The sequence below is a fragment of the Gouania willdenowi genome, chromosome 21 (genome assembly GCF_900634775.1).
Source record: "Gouania willdenowi chromosome 21, fGouWil2.1, whole genome shotgun sequence".
NCBI classification, from domain to species: Eukaryota; Metazoa; Chordata; class Actinopteri; order Blenniiformes; family Gobiesocidae; genus Gouania; species Gouania willdenowi.
Genome location: NC_041064.1, coordinates 30,228,867 through 30,245,517, shown reverse-complemented (window position 1 = coordinate 30,245,517; position 16,651 = coordinate 30,228,867). Strand labels below are relative to the sequence as shown.

Below are 16,651 nucleotides of genomic sequence, written 5' to 3'. Positions count from 1 at the left end.
TTTAACTTGCATTCAATTGCTGATTTTATCACAATAATAACTTTTAGTTTCGAAAATGCTTGAACATGGGCCTGATATATGGCCAAAGAGTTCTCCTCTCTGTCTAAACAACAACACTGTTGCACTTTGACCTGCCTCTTTCTGCTTTGCTCTTGTACTGATGAGCATGATGAATTAATGGGAGGGTCAATCCGTACAACAATAGACAGAAACATGAAACATAAAGCAATGGAAAACGTGAGCTGGCATTAGGGAAAAAGTTTATCTTCATAAAAGTAGTGGCGTAAAAAGTACAATTATTGTCTTGAGTTTTTCCCAAAAATAATACTCAAGTATAGAACACATACTCAAAAATAGTATTTCCACTTCCCATTTTATTTATATAGCACATTTAAACAACTAAACATTTCCAAAGTGCTGCACGTGAGATCATAAAAACAATAAAACCAAAACAATGCAAATGACCTCCACCACTAAATGAGTATAAAACAATAAATAGAAATAAAAACACATTTAAAAAAACAATGAATAAAAATAAAGCTAATTAAAAAAATTTAAAAAAGTACTACTTAAGTCGATTTACTTTAAGACTGTTAACCACTGAAAACTATGTATTTTTGGATGGAATAGAATAGAATAGAATAGAATCATTGCACAAAGTACAACAAAATTGCACATGCACCTCCCAACAACATTCAAGTACACTTCAAAGATTCAAGCCAAACAGACACAGTTATCATTAAAACAACATAAGTCTGTCGGAATAAAACGTTAATCTGAATAAACGTGCATGGGTATAAAATATTAGAAAAGCGATGTGATGTCTATGGTGTGTGTTTATTGTTTAGAGAGTGGATGGCTTTTGGGAAGAAACTCTTCATGACAGTAGATATCAATATAACAGAAATCAAATACTGTATGTGCTCACTTTAATAGTAAACTTTACAAATTTAGAAGACAAGTTTTTTGGGCAATTTCAATCTGTCATTCTGTGTTAAAAAGAAAGACTTTGATATCTGATATTTTAAGTACAGATTGAAGGTAGTTTTTTTTACATCCTAATGCGGTCGTTTTACTAAAAAATAAAATAAAATATAACCCAAAACTAGGCTTATCCTCACTAAGGTCTAATAAAATGTAGATATCGTTATCTACGTGTATGCCGAGGGTTTTTTTTTTCTAATCCCCCTAAAGGAGCACAGTGTGGGACCTGCCTTTTTCCCCTCTTCTTACCCTCATGTTTTCCACTTCTCATCTAAGAAGTGGCTTTGTGGCGACCCACAGTTCTCCCGCTCCTGTCCTCCCATGTTATATGTGATTGCCTTTTCATGTTTCTTGGCCGGTATGTAACTGAAATGCAAATTTCCCCTTCGTGGAGCAAATAAAGAATATCTCATCTCAAATGTTTCTATAACCAGTGTATGAAAAATACTGTATGTTGAGAGTCACAATGAAAATGTTTCCAATGTAAGCAACCTACAATGAAGACAATCTGTGCTACATCAAACAACCTGCCTGGGATTTACTGGCCCTGTCACTTAAGTAAAGAAAGCAAATGAGATGAGTCGGCCTGAGGAAGTCTGAGAACAGAGACACTCATCTGAAACTCACCATAGTGTCTACATGCTTGAGGGGGAGGTCACTGCTCGGCGCCTGTACACAAACGACACACAGACAGGAAGTGAGGTCAGTGCTGGTTAATCTACTTCATGTCTCACAGCCAACACTTTCTTTTGTGTCGTTTTAACATCATCTTCACGACACAGCATCTTCTGTCACAGGTCCAGTCAGCACCATTCTTTGCCCTAATGTGGCCTGGAGCAGAACGCGACTCCACCTTGAATTCGTAGGACCATTTATAATCCTTCAGTGCAAATATTTACACAGCGAGAAACTTCTGCTTCCATTAGCCAGCACAGGAGAGTCCAGCTCACTGTCAATGCCATATACAGCTATGGACGAAGAGAAAGAGGGAGCGGGACGAAAAAGAGCAAGCACAGAAGAGAATGGAGAATGAATGGAAACAAAGTAAAGCAGTCACAATTAAAAAGAGTGTAAAGTCAATAATAACACAGTGGCTGGACATTAAAAAGAGGCTTTGTGAAGGATTTCAGAGGAAATGAGGCTAAAGGACAAGCCGACCTGGGATGAGAAAACTGTGGCGTAAAGATAAAGTTTCACGCTGGAATTAGAAAATCTCAAAAGAATCGGTGATGTCATCGGTTCAGACAAACACATGAACAGATGTTACAGATTAGGCAAAGCATCACACTATTGATGTCTGCATAAGCAAAGAAAATGACCAGTGGCAAATCCTGAAGGAACCCCTCCCACTTATAGTATCACAAACGGCCCATTCACATCATAAGCAACCAGGAAACATGTTTTAATAAAATAAAATCAATAAAAAACCTTAGTGAGTCTTCAATTGACATCTTTGAGGGTCCCCATGTTTGTACTTAATTGTGTAGATTAGAAGAACTAAAGTCTTTAAAAACTGACCATTAAGGATCTCAAAATATAAAATCTCTATCTAAAAACTTATTTTCAGTGGGTCTGTTACATTTTACTGAGCAAAAACAAAATTAAAGACCTTGTACTCAAATTGAATTGGTGCCTGAATCATCGTAGAACATACTTCTCAAACTTTACAACAAATAAAATCACAAACTGAAGTTAACAATTGAGGAAATGTAGATGAAAACCTAACAAAAGAGGATAAAAGAATGTCTCATTAGAAAGAAAATGTGATGCAGAGAAATTAGTTGATTCTCAACAGGGTAAAAACTACAAACTTTATTCAATTGTCTCCCTCTATGTGACAGCTCATGATGATTAAAGTATGATTTATTTGTGAAAAAAGAAACCCGAAATACACAATGGTTCACTTTACAAACCATTATGGGACAATAGTTTGTCCATTTAGCATCCCTTTAGCGTGTAATTGTTTCCTTTTTATAGTTATAATTCTGTTTATCACTAATATCTTTATTTGATTGATTTCCTTATTGATGTGTTCTGGTGTTTACCCAATGATTTATGTGCATTTTGCGCTTGAATGTCATTTAGGGTTTTATTTGCATGACAGTAGGGCTGGGCGTTATACCCGGTTCATACCGAATAATGGTATATATTTTTGTTATGATATGAATTTTTAATATACCGCCGTACCGGTGTATTTAATCACACAACTTTCGGAACGCTACGCTGCGCCACGTTTCAGACCCGACCCTTTTCAACGTTGCACTTTTAAATAGGAAGGTAAACAGTAGCGCTCTGGTGTTAGTTGTGGTGTAAATCATTCATGTAAATACATAAGAAAGACACAATTGAAAGCTCTGAATCTGCATGTGAGCATGTGTCTGCGTGCGCATGCCTCTGCTACAGGAGAACAACACTCATGAACACAGAGGCATGATTAGCTTAGCATGTCGACAGTGATTTGTAATTACGCGGAAAGAAGTCCTGGTGGAGCTGCAAACAAAACGGTCCTTATTCACCATAAGAAACCACCACACCACTGAGTATGCAGCATTTAATGCTAGAAATCAAGCTGATGCTAAAGCTAAGCTTGTGCTGCAAAGAGCCATTGGGCTGCTGTTGCAAACGTATTGCTACTACTACTGTTACTATTCACTTATCGTGACAGTAAAATAGACCATCCTAAGTCAATCTACTGTAATAATTCCTCTCTCTTCTCTTCATCTTTATTTTTCTTTATCCTCTATCCTATATTTATCCCATATCCCTATATTTATCACGATTATTATTGCTGCTGGCTTGTGTTTGTGTGTTTTTGTTTTTGTTCCGCGCCCCGACTACCAAGTCAAATTCCATGTGCTGTACTCGGCAAAATAAACCTTTCTGATTCTGATTCTGATTCTCAACCAGTAGAAAATGCAGTGAACACCTGATTATGCATGAAAAAAAAACCGTAATTTACCATGAAACTGTTAGAATTTAGAAAAATACCGTGATATACATTATTGGTCATACCGCCCAGCCCTACATGACAGTAATCATTTCATATGAGCAACATCTGAGAGTCGCAGTGACATAGATTATTAAATAATGCCAGTGTTAGAAGTATGAGAGTGACTTTACTGTGACAAAACAAGTTCTCTGCTTCTGCAGAAATGTTCATGCAATAAAAACAGAAAATGCAAAAGTGTAAATTATAGTCTGACTGTCGGGCCCAGGATACAAGGACTAAAAATGCTCAGACCAAACCACAGGCCAGAAAAATAGACAGAGAAACCATAAGAATATCTAATTCTGCATTTTTATCCTTGATCTACCAACTTACAGCTTCAAAAAACAGCTAAAGTACAAAATACCAATGTGTCAGTCACACAATCTGTCTCGGCCTGTGTGTACAGTTGATACGTGGGAACGATAGTTGCTTCTCGGAATGATGGTGACAGTAAGTTGAGATTTGAAGCTCTGAATGCAGAATGTGGATAATATGCTCACCAGCGAGAGTTAGCAGCCACAAGCATTTTCACGCACATGGAGCCTCTTGTGCGAATAAACTAAAAACGTGCAAACTAGTAGTGCATCAGTATTTGTGTGAGACAGGATGATGTTAAATCATACAGGTCATTTCCATTATTCTCAGCACTATTAACAACCAAATCTGACACTCTCAGCATGTACTACAAAGCTGGATAAGTAGTAGTAGTGGTGTTTATTTTTATAGCACCTTTCACAGACAGAGGTTACATATCAGCTCATTCACACACCAATGGAACAGCGCTGCCATCCAAGGCGCTAGTCAACCACTGGGAGCAACTTGGGGTTCAGTGTCTTGCCCAAGGACACTGCAACACAAAGACCAGTATAGACTGGGATCGAACGCCCAACCTCTCAAGCAGAGGACGACCCCTCTACACGGTCGTTCGTATATCTGAGATATCTCTTTGTTAGCTTCACCAAACCAAACACCTTTCCAAAAGGATGTAATCGGTAAATGAAAGGAAAGCATTTACCCATGAATAATCTTTCCTTCCTAAACACAGCTGTCAGATCTACACCAACCAGGATCTGCTAACGATGGGCAGCTCATTTTCCAAGAGAACTGACTGGTCAGGAGGCGGGACTTTAGTACTCGCTCAGATCTTATCTAGAACAAATATGTTTGGTGTTCAAGTCTAAGTTACCACGGTGATTCATCCTGGTAAGACGATAGCCAGCTTCGTAGTACAGGCCCTATAAGTCTGCTTTAGGGTGATGCATGATTCATGTATAGATTATTAAGACATAGACTTTGCAAGCTTAATATACTGACATTGATTATGAACAACATTTTTTGTTTTGTTGTGTTTTTTTCCATCAAAAAGCATTTTTAATACTAACTTATTTTGAATAAAATGCTAATATAGCAAATTAGTAAGTTGCACAAATTTAGTGTAGTTCTGAAGAAGAGCACAATAGGACAATAATATTTGTATGCATTAGATCCATTCAAACCATAACAGCTTTGATTCTAATCTTTTATGCATCACGCAAATAAAATGACTGAGGATTAATTGTCAAGAACTGAAATAATTTTACATTTAAAACCTTTATTTTCTGAAATATAGCAGATTTTTTTTTTTTTTCTGATTGTATGCTGCAGCTGTGACAAAGCTTTTAGAGTGGTAACCGTGTTTCTATTGAAATTTTGATTTCATTATATCATAATATAGTTTGCTGAGTGAAAAAAAACATCTAAATATTCTGTTGTTAAATTAAATAATACACTGTACTTTCCATTTTGAGCATAGGAGCTAAAACTGAAGGTTAGTAAGAACAAAAAGTGGTGTTGAGGTAACAAGTATCCTCACAACTACTGTATATCAATGTGACTATAATTAATTTATCTAGTTAAAAATACATTATCAAATGGGTGTCCTTTGCTTTTTCTGAATAATTGGCATAACTACAGCAGAGAATCACATCAGCGTTTTGAGCCGAGTCAGCTGAGCATCATGAGGGTGGTTACAAAACAGCTGCTACGTTTCCAATGTGACACAACATCCCAATAAAATGACTAAATAACAATAAAAAGAAAAAAGAGAAGAAAAAAAAACTCAATTTGAATTTAAATTTCTGACTGTGAAATCTAATAGAAACATTGCTATGTTTCATATATGTTAAGGTTTCGTTTATTCAGACAATTTTTTTTCAGGAAATTGTATCTCCTGACATGTCTCGAGGTGATTTCCCAGAAAGAATTCATTATGAGAGAACTCATAGGGATACATCAAAGCAATCACCTCTGAGGAAGACTAGCAGTTGGACAGTCGAAACAGTACTATAGTTGAAACAATAGTGCTATGTTTTGATATATTTTTTATCATTTCTTTTCTTTGGAATTTAGGTAATAATGTATGAGGAAAAGTATACTTAAAGGCACACCGCTGACCTTTTGACCTAAAGAGTTGACCCATATGAGTTATTTTAAATGATTCCTCAGGCCAATATACAGCGCTTGACAGTATCAATGCTCCTGGCGGGGCAGAAATACCACCCAGGTAAGTTTGGAGAGATGAACCGTCTTTGGCCAGGTCATGTGACCTGGAGAATGCCTGGAGAACGTTTCACTTTATGGCAGTCACGTGACCAAAGGCTGTGATATACTCATTGGGCTAAAGGCTTTTGCTAGTATTTTTCCAGCTGTTTGACTCCTGGTCATGGCCGAGGCAAGCTGCTCCTCCAGCCGCGCCGCGAGCCCAGCCCCGCTTCACACCCCAGCCCAACCGACCCAGCCCTTAGAGCCAATCCTTATCCCAAAGTTACAGGTCAACTACTGTCTGCAGACACAATCAAAAGACAAGTGAGACTGGCTCAACTGACCGTTTTTTGCGACAGTGCTCCGGCACTTGTGGCCACTACGGTCGGTTGATGTGAAAGTTACAGGTCTAGCGCCTCTAGTGGCCAAAAGTTACACAGTGTTCCTTTAACATATTTCTAGTTAGAATTCCCCCAAGAAACTCCTAGAATGTGCATCTCCTTCTTTGGTACCAGATGGCTCTAATTGAAAGCCTATTCCTGGATCTATTTACTTGTTGCCCTTGTCTTTGTATCTTAAGTGTCATGTGAAAGCGCACAGCTGTTGAGACTGTCAACACAGCCACGTGTTCTTCCTCCTTATTCAAAACCCTTCATCCAGCTGCTCTTTATCTCCACCTCTGCAATGCCGTGTGTTTTCTTCCACATGTGTACTGAGGCTCCTTAGACCAATTTACTAAATCATAGCCTTGCTTCCTTCAGGGCAAAAAAGGCATGAGTAGCTGAATGAGTCGGGTGTTTCCTCTCTTTGAGTCACAGAGAGACTTCTGGAGAATTGACTTTGGGCTAAATATACATCAGTGTATCTTTGGAAGTGGAGACACAGCCCATGGAAGCACAGTGTTGAGCATAGCTGTTGGTTGTGTGGATGTTTGATAAAGACAGATAGTTGTGGTTATGATCAGAAGCTGAGTGAGACTGATAGAAATCAAAAGTTTAAATGTCAAGTGAAAGCAGCAAACATATAAACAGATAACATGTTGATAGTTTTGTACAAACTATGTTTTCATTATTACTCTTATTATCATCAACTCGATATTTACAAACTTTTTCCAGCACAGTGACATTCAACACTGTGCATACCATGTCTTCATGTCTTGTGGCCAATAGCGTCTCCTACTGGAATAAAGCAAAACCAGCAGGTCTCCATTCTAGTTTTTCCAATGCTAAGCTACAATAAAATTGCATTAGCTCCATTCTGGTAAGAAGAGAATGAATAGATCTGTCAGCAAGATGATCTAAGCCTAAAGTATGGAAAGTATTAATGTTGAAGTCGAATACAAAATGAGAAAACAGGAAGTACAAACATACACTTACAGCCAAAGTAAAAGCTTCTCTGGATTGTGGAAGATTCCTCAGGAGCTGAATTATAAGTGCATATTTGATGGCTCCTAATTTTCGATTTAAATTCTTCACAAATGCATGGTCTCTGATTAATGCAGTTGTTAAAAAATAAAAAATTAAAAAAAAGCAATTGAATAAATGGTATACACTAAAATGTAATATCTAAATGTAATTAGGACTAGTGAACAGACAATAAAACAACACTAAGTAATGTTAATTGCTACTCCTTAAAACACAGCTAGGTATGCTGATTCATAAAGTATAACAACAAAGAATATCAAAATATTTGGTATTATCTTACGGAAGCGTATTGCTTTCACTTGAGAAAAAAAACTAGTTTTTCTTTTTTTGGTTTGTTTTTTGGCCTTTTTTTTTTTTCCGTGCCATTTTTTCATTTTTTTTCTGAATTATCGAGATACTTGGAAATCCCGCGAGAACATTCATCAAAAAATGAGTCCGAATAACAAAACAAAAATTGCATGCAAAACAGAAAAAAAAATACTTCAAAAAACATGAAAAAATAGTCCAAAAAACAAAACAAAAAAAATTATTCAGAAAAAAAAGTTTGTTTTTATTTTTTTTGGAGTTAATGCAATGCGTATCCATATTATCTGTCTGAAACACCAACACCTTAAAAAAAACATTAAAAAAATATGCAATATTTTTTCAGCTTTATACTTTATCACCATACTTTCCAGCTGCTCTCCTGCAAAAGGTTTTCCCATTCTACTAATCTATGTTGAACAGTAGCTTTAGCGTTGTCATGAAACAGTGATAATGTTAAAATGCTTTCCTCCAGGTGTGAAACGAGAAACCAATGCTAAACCAACCATCGTATGCTGAGTGCTAACGACATTTTAATCAGTAATAATCATTAGAATTATAATAATAACCTGACGACAGTCAATCTGCACTGACCATTAAGGGCACAACTGTAAGTGATTTACAGTCCACACCTGTAACAAACGTCATCCTCCATAACAACATGATTTGAAGCCTATAAACCCACAGCTGTCTTTCTCTCAGGCTCTGTGCTCCTTCATCCAAAATGTTCACACAGCCACGTCCCACAAATGTAAACACAGCACTGGGATGGGGGGTGGGGTGGTGGGGGGCGCACATGGCTGGGATTCATGTGTGTGTACATACTCCCCCGTTCCAGCCACACGGAGGTTACGGAGCTCCTGACATGCCAAGGATCACTGAAGGGTTTGAGTATGAGCAGAGTGGTCCGTCTGGCTGTGGGAAAAACCCTTGTGTGCAGGCTGTGACCGTAAAGCACCTCTGACATGTCACTGTTTCTCACCCTGATCCCTCTGATATGCTGTGTTATGTAACTAAAAGCCTCACTCCAACATGTGAGAGCTGGGGGGGGGTCTCCTCAGTGATCCGCCAAGTATTTTTACTCCATCAGTGTTTGTGAGCACTTGGTGAGAGGATCTAATCCATCACACAGACGTGGAAGGATAACACACCTCTAACCAGGGGTGGACAGGCCATCTGGCATACTGGGCATTAGACCGGTGGGCCATCGACCCAAAGTGGGCTGGTCCACTACGTTCTGGTTTTTTTTACAAGCGAGTGAAAGCAGGCATGTTAACAAGTTGGCCAAAAAAGGTCAAAAAGTGATAAAAACGTTGCAAGAAAAAAGTGAGAAGTGACTAAAATGGGCCAAAAGCAGTCAAGAATGGCCAAAAAATGGGCAAATAAAGAGGAACTAGGTGGTATGTAATGGAAAAGGGTAGCTTAAATGGACAAAAGGTGGCGAACAATAGTGAAAAAGGGCAAAAATGTGTAACAAAAGAAGGCAAAATGTAGGAAACAAGTGGTATTTATTGGGCAAAAGTTAGCTTATTTTGATGAAAAGGGACTCAAAATAAATTAGGAAAGAACAATATTTCGATAGAACAAAATATAGAAAAAAATAGGAAAAAAGGAATATTTATTGGCAAAAGGAAGGTAAAGAAAATGGGTAAAAAGGGGTTAGAAAGTTTCACACTTTTATGGTTTTCTGGGGGAATAATAATTCAAATCAAGATGCAAAGAGCCACATGTTGAGTATTACTGACTCAATAACGGCTCCTACATAGTGTCGCTGATTATAATGTTAGTGGGCTGGTCTGGACAGAAAATGCCAGAGTGGAATCTTTTCCCAGTCCACCTCTACCTCTAACACATGTAGTATTATCTTGTTTTTTCTCTGAATTGTCTCCCTTATCTCATTGTTTCACTATATTTACACATGAATCGGAGAAAAAATACACAAGCCCTATCTTGTTTAAATGTCTTATCTAACCTCAAACATTTTTGGCCCATACTTTATAGCAGAGGTGAAAGTACTCATGTTACTGTAATTGAGTTGCTTCTATGGGTTTTTGAGTACATTTCTAAATCAGTCATTTTACGTGTACTTAGGTACTACATTTCTATTTTTTTTCTTTTCTTTTCTAAAATGATCAACAGACATTGTGAAATTACAAAAAATAAAATGACCAGAAAACAATCAAATGCATCACATCATAGCCGACCAACCAGATTAAACATAATGCAGCACGCCAAAATTGTAGTTATTGTAGTAGTATGTAGTTCATAAATAATATAAAACAATTAAAGTCTGTTTCAGCTGCTATATAGTTACAAACTACTACATGTAAACATGCTATAGAAAGCAAAAGAGTCAGAAAAATATTTTCCAAGCAAGCATAACTGGGAATGAGAAATCATTCTGGGAATGAGAAATCATTCCCAGTTATGCGCACCAACTAAATAAGCTACAAAAGGAGTTCTGCTATTGGCTCAAGCAGGCTATGCTAACCATTGCTATCGCTAATACTTCACTAAAGGAGGAAGGAGCCTAATGGTGCGTTCACACCAAACGCGTCAAAAGCGGCAGGTGTACATTCACAATACATGGTGGATGCGCTTTTAGGGAGAGTCGGAGGTCACGCTGTGAATCCCGCGCCTCCTGTGCGGCGCGTTTTGAAATTTTTTCGCATGGCGGACGCTTTTGGCGTGCGTCCGGCGCTTCCAACGCAGCCGACACTGGAGTTGGAATTGTTGAATTCTTGGGACATATCGCGGCGCGTCGACCAATTGTGACGTAATCAGAATAATGAGAAAAGGAAAGAAAAAAACAATAACCAGAGGCGGAGGCAGATGGACAGGCACTCTTCTGCTGGAATAGAGCGACTGTAGTTGGGGTCCGGGTAGGAGATGCGAGCGCCAATGCCAGTCAGCAGGTCATCAAACTGGGCACGGGAGAGACATAAGTACTGAAAGCGACTCTCGTCTGTGCGCAGCTCTGGTGAATCCAGAAACGGCGCCGAGGCGCAAATAAAGCCAAGTCACTCTCTGGATGATGTAGAGCCGATGGACTGGAGGAGGCGTGTTCAGCAAAGAACTCCAAACTTTATTCTCCATTCAACCACACTTCTCTATAGCCCTCTAGCATCACAGTGCACAGTGCATCACATCAAAATACATCTGACTGGAAACACCGCCTTCTCAACACAATGTTCCCCACCACTGTGAAGTATGAACGTAACTGATCGCCACAATATCATCCATTGTATGAACACCACCGGCGACAGAGAAGCCCCTCCCCTCGACGCATGTCCCGAGCATCTTCGACACTGGTGACAATTCAATGAGCTCAAGCGTCCAACACGCGCGTGAGGCACGATTTTGACACACGAAACGCATTTGGTGTGAACGTACCATTAATCTCTATCTCTGAACTCTGATAAAGTGTTTCTAGTCAAGCCCATGTCTGGTTATTTTTTAAGAATTATTACCAGAGTTCCTACAGCTTTAGTCAAATCAAATTCAAAGTCTTGAATTTCATTTGATATTGCCATTTGAAATTAAATGAAGACCAACTTCACAGTAAACACTATTGAGGGGAAAAAAAACTGCTGCATCAGTTACATAGGGTTAGCGTCATTTTGTCTAGTGCAGACGTGCAACTGGCAGCCCCCAAAGTAAACACACAAAAATACACAAAATGACAGCAAAATACACAAAAAAACTGACTAAAATAATTAACATCACTTCGAAAACAAAAGATGACAACAAACTTAGCCACAAATCTATAAAACAACAACAAAAATACAAAAATAAAAACCATTAAGAAAAATCTTTGTTGGACAGGCAATTTTGGTCAAAGGGATCCTCCATTGTTTTAACAAATGTGGCCTAAAACCTCTGAAATGTCCGTATTAGAAGATCTATGCCAACAAAACGCATTATTTTGCACCATATTCATTTTATTAAATTTAAGAAGAGCTCCGCAGGATCCTGACTGCAGGATCCTACTGCTGCTCAACATATCATAATGCACATGGAGCTCTTCTTCTCTCTTTAATGCCGTCTACGAAACAACAAAGTGGGAATTGTCGCACCCTGTGGTCACAGATTTTTTTGGGTCACGGTTTTAACGTATCTCTCGGTAAACAAAAGAGGTTTACATCAATTTTTTTTTAAGTTTTACTGATTTTTAGAGCAACCCAAAGCAGCACAAGTTGTCATTTTGACTGTAAAATCTGCTAAATGATTGTGAATGCTTAAAATCATATAGAACTCAATGGACTAAAAGGGGCTAATCACGTCACAGATTACATCATTTCAACATGGCGGTGTACAGGGTAAATTAGTCCCAGTTTTAAAAGTTCATAAAAATGAATATGGTGCCACATTTGTAAAAACAGTGAAGGATTCCTTTAAATTTACATTTTAACATGTTGTTTATATATTTTTTTAAAACAAATGTCACCATTCATTATGAAAAGTGAGACTAATTAAAGAATCATAAAATCATACTTATTATGTGTTGAAATGTAAGACTTTTCAAACATTGATTTAAGACATTTTAATGACAATTATGGCCTTATTTTTAGATTCATTAATGTAATGCATTTTAAGGCTTTATAAGGATCCGCGGGAACCCTGATTACATGTGAATACTTCCTGGTTCACTACAAGTACATGGTCCATATACACTTGCTATAGGCTATCTTTACTTATAGCCAACTCCAGGATATTTAATAAAACAAACTGAAAGTAAAGGCTACTACTTTTTGCTAAGGGCTTGTATTTGGAGTAGAAGGAATTGGTAGGGCATTAATATTTATTTGGCTGAGTAGCAGCATTCTTTAGTTTTGAAATGGCTGATATGGCCTAATGGCAAGCAGGTTTTCAGTTAGCATGCTTGAATTTAGGATTGAAATGAACAGTGTAATGACACAAATAACTAATGTTTGGCAGAGCTAGGAAGGTTACATTTTATATCTATGTGTGAAATACAACATTTAATGTATTTTGTTGGAAACAGAAGTGTGCTTAGATCACATGTTGAACCAATAGCCAACCCAATCCACCTCAAGTTTAGTTTTTATTACATTTTGTCTTTGATATCTAACCGTTTGGTAGTTTTTCCTTGGTCGGGAAAATGACCATCTGCACCACATCGTGTACACATGCTACCCACATTCTGCCGTGGCTAAAAACAACATGTTTGGGTCAAGAGGAGATTGTGGCCAAGGTTATAAACAAAAACAGTAGTGATGGTGTGCAGAGAACATGACTAATAGCGGTTTCCTGTGCAAAAGTCCCACAGTTTATCCAGACATCCCACAATAGCAATGTTTGTGGAATGCTATCAAACTACTTGACTGGAGGTACACAAACACAAAAGTCCTAATTTGTAGGAAACCATCTGTTGGATAGGAAATGTTTCCATCAACACTGATTCATGTAAGTGTGAAAAACCTCACCGTGCTGAGACCTACTCAGTCAAAACCACATAGACATTCATTTGTCCATGGGTTTAAAGAAAAAGATGTTGACATCTAAAAATAACCAGCATGTTTGTAGGAGGCTGGAATGACTAAATTACCCTGAAGGTGACTAGTCTGACCCGATACAATTTGACTTTGTTTATTGTTGTAATGCAGACACGTCCATTATGATAATAGGTCTGTGTGAATGAGTGGAATTACGTTAGCTCACTGATTTGGTAAGAATGCTTCATAAAAACACCATTTACAAGCCACCAATAACTTGTATGCTAGCTCCCAAAGCAACAATAACTGAATGTAAAAGGGAGAAAATCTTCTTTTCCATGTTCCCCCAAGCGTAGCATTAAAATCTAATCTTTTCATTTATAATTAGGATACTCCAATCTTTGAACAATAGTTCAAAAATCCACTCATGCATTCATTTAGTTCTGCAGATTTGCTGGTGTCAATCCCAGTTTGTATTGGGAGCAGGGTGGAATTCACTCTGGATAGAAATCCAGTCTGCAGCAGGGCTTACCTCAAAAATCTTTGTTTTCACACCAAACTACTGCAAGGATAAAATCAAAGATTTATTTTACAACTAAATCACAAAACTCCAATATATGTGTTGGACTGTGGGTGAAACTGGCAAATCTGCAACTCTGCTCAGAAAAGCCAGGGCCTACAAAAACTCACTATCCACTGTGTGTATCAGGGGTGTCAAACACATTTTAGTACAGGGGCCAAATACAGAGCAGTTTAATTTCAAGTGGGCCACAGATTTAATGCAGGAAAATGAGTAATTTGAAAATTATCGTTCAAATTACTAGTTTACGCTATTACGTATACATAAAATACATAACAAACTGACAATATCTAAGCTATAAGTAATAGATATCAGTACCAACAGGATCTTCACTTAAAATGTCATATTTTGTGACCATTTTTTATTTATTCAGGGAAATATTATGTAATAATTTGAGGAAAATTCAAAGATTTTGTAAGAATTTAAAAAAAAAAAAAAAAAATCAACATTAAAAATGACTGCAATCATGTGATATAAGCACTGGGAAAAGTGTGAGCTCCTGCAAATATTGATGAGTTTCATTTACACAACAATTCATGTTTTCCCTGCCATTTTTACTTTATTTTTACCGAATTGAACCCCGGGCCTTGAGTTTGACACGTGTGGTGAATATTATGTTGATTTTTGTGAATGTTTCTTGGGCGTGTACCACCTGACTAGGCTTTGTTGCACACTATCTCTACATCCTTTTAAGAAAACAGTAATCAGGCAGTGGGCCCTTCAATGTGTCATCATATCTAATCAATTATCTGTGTTAAGTCCCTCCTTTCATTTTGGTGCCAGATACCAAATTAAGAAGTAGATTGCAAACGTCAACACTACTGTATATTTTATTGGCTATGGCTGAGTAGTTTGCAGGTTTTATAGTTCGGTAACTAAAGTTTATTGTAGAATTAAAGTGCTTTGTTTAACATTTCTATAACAATGGCATTGAAAAAAGACTTCTGATTAAAAGTAGGCATTTTGTGACGAGATAAAAAGTTTAATATAATTATTTCAGCCATAAAGGCTGCCATTTAGTCTTTTTTATTTCTTTATGTAAACTCAGTGGAAGAATAATAATTATGTAAAGCAGTTCCCACAGAACCTTTATGTAATCCATTGGTATATTAGCTTGATAGCCCTAACTTATTATTACACCCAATCAGGCAACTTCTGATGTGTAATGCCCCCCTCTTAGCTTAACATTAAACATGTCTATTGCATGTTCCCATTCAGACATCCCCAGAGATGTAGGGTCATGCTGTAATTTGTAATAGGATTCGTGTCTGGTGGTTGCTTTTAAAGTGTGATGCAGGGCACTTCTGGGAAATATGTGTGGTTCTGAACATAGTGCTAATTTGACCACATTTACATCTTCTTGCCCTGAAGTGACTCATTACAGAGAAATGTCCTGGCCAAGTTCCTCTAGGACCTATTACAGAGTCGGGTGACATAGGTGTTAGCGGTTTAGGATTTTCAAACCAGGCCTATCAGCATTTCTGTGCTTGTAAAGGTATGTAATGAGATGTTTGGTCGACCTCCACTGGTAAAAACCGCATGTCTACCTGTTTGAAATACAAAGACTTCTGGGCTGGTGTTTGTTGGCGAACCTTCAGAACCAAAAAATAAAACCTTTAAAGAAACATCTACTTTTGAATTGTGTTCAACTTGTTCAAACCTTGCTCTTATTGTCTTTTACAAAGCAATGTTCATGCAAAAGAACAGCATCTGAACATCAATGTTTGGCTAAAATAAGCAATAAAGTATTGTATTGTTAGCCACAAGAATTACTGCAGTTTCTGCTTCACCCTGTCCCAAGTCATCTTCCATCTAGAATACTTGATGAAACCTTTAATATTAAGGCAGTGTTTCTCAAATGGGGGTACGTGTACACCTAGGAGTACACAATAGCACTACAGGGGGTACTTGAGAGAAAGAAATCCCACCCCAGGCGTGACATAACCGGAAATTATAAAAACTATAGAAATAAATCTATTCAAGAGCACTAAACCAGTGTTTTTCAACCTTGGGGTTGGGACCCAATGTGGAGTCCACTGAAATTTCTGAAAAATTTAAATAGATTTTTTAAATGTTTTATTTATTATTATTTTTCTTTAAATCAAAACAACAAACAAACTTAAGCAACTGTATTTCTATACTTTCACTTTGTGAAATATACATTTAGTTCAACTAAAATGCAGTTAAAAAAAATATATCTGAGCTCAAACTTGATCAAAAACGAATGGCAGTGGCTATCCGTACGGTTGCCGTATCAATATACCAACATTCGGTCCGTATGCAACGCCCCTTATTGGCCAGGTTAGGTCAAGTAACTAAGACTAAACCTAACCCTAATCCTAAAAATTGTTGCGATATAGGGTTATAACCTAACCCTAACCCTAAACCTAACCTT

The 16,651-nt window shown here is 37.5% G+C and overlaps 1 protein-coding gene across 14 annotated transcripts in view; it reads right to left on the bottom strand.

Annotated features, from left to right (window-relative positions):
• The window catches only part of tns1b (tensin 1b), a 248,990-nt gene that overhangs the window by 76,608 nt on the left and 155,731 nt on the right, over positions 1-16,651 (bottom strand). For all 14 annotated transcript variants that reach the window (XM_028436798.1, XM_028436793.1, XM_028436791.1 and 11 more), the window contains one exon: positions 1,612-1,653. In XM_028436798.1, coding sequence (XP_028292599.1) covers positions 1,612-1,653 — 42 coding nt within the window. The remainder of the gene's footprint in view (positions 1-1,611; positions 1,654-16,651) is intronic.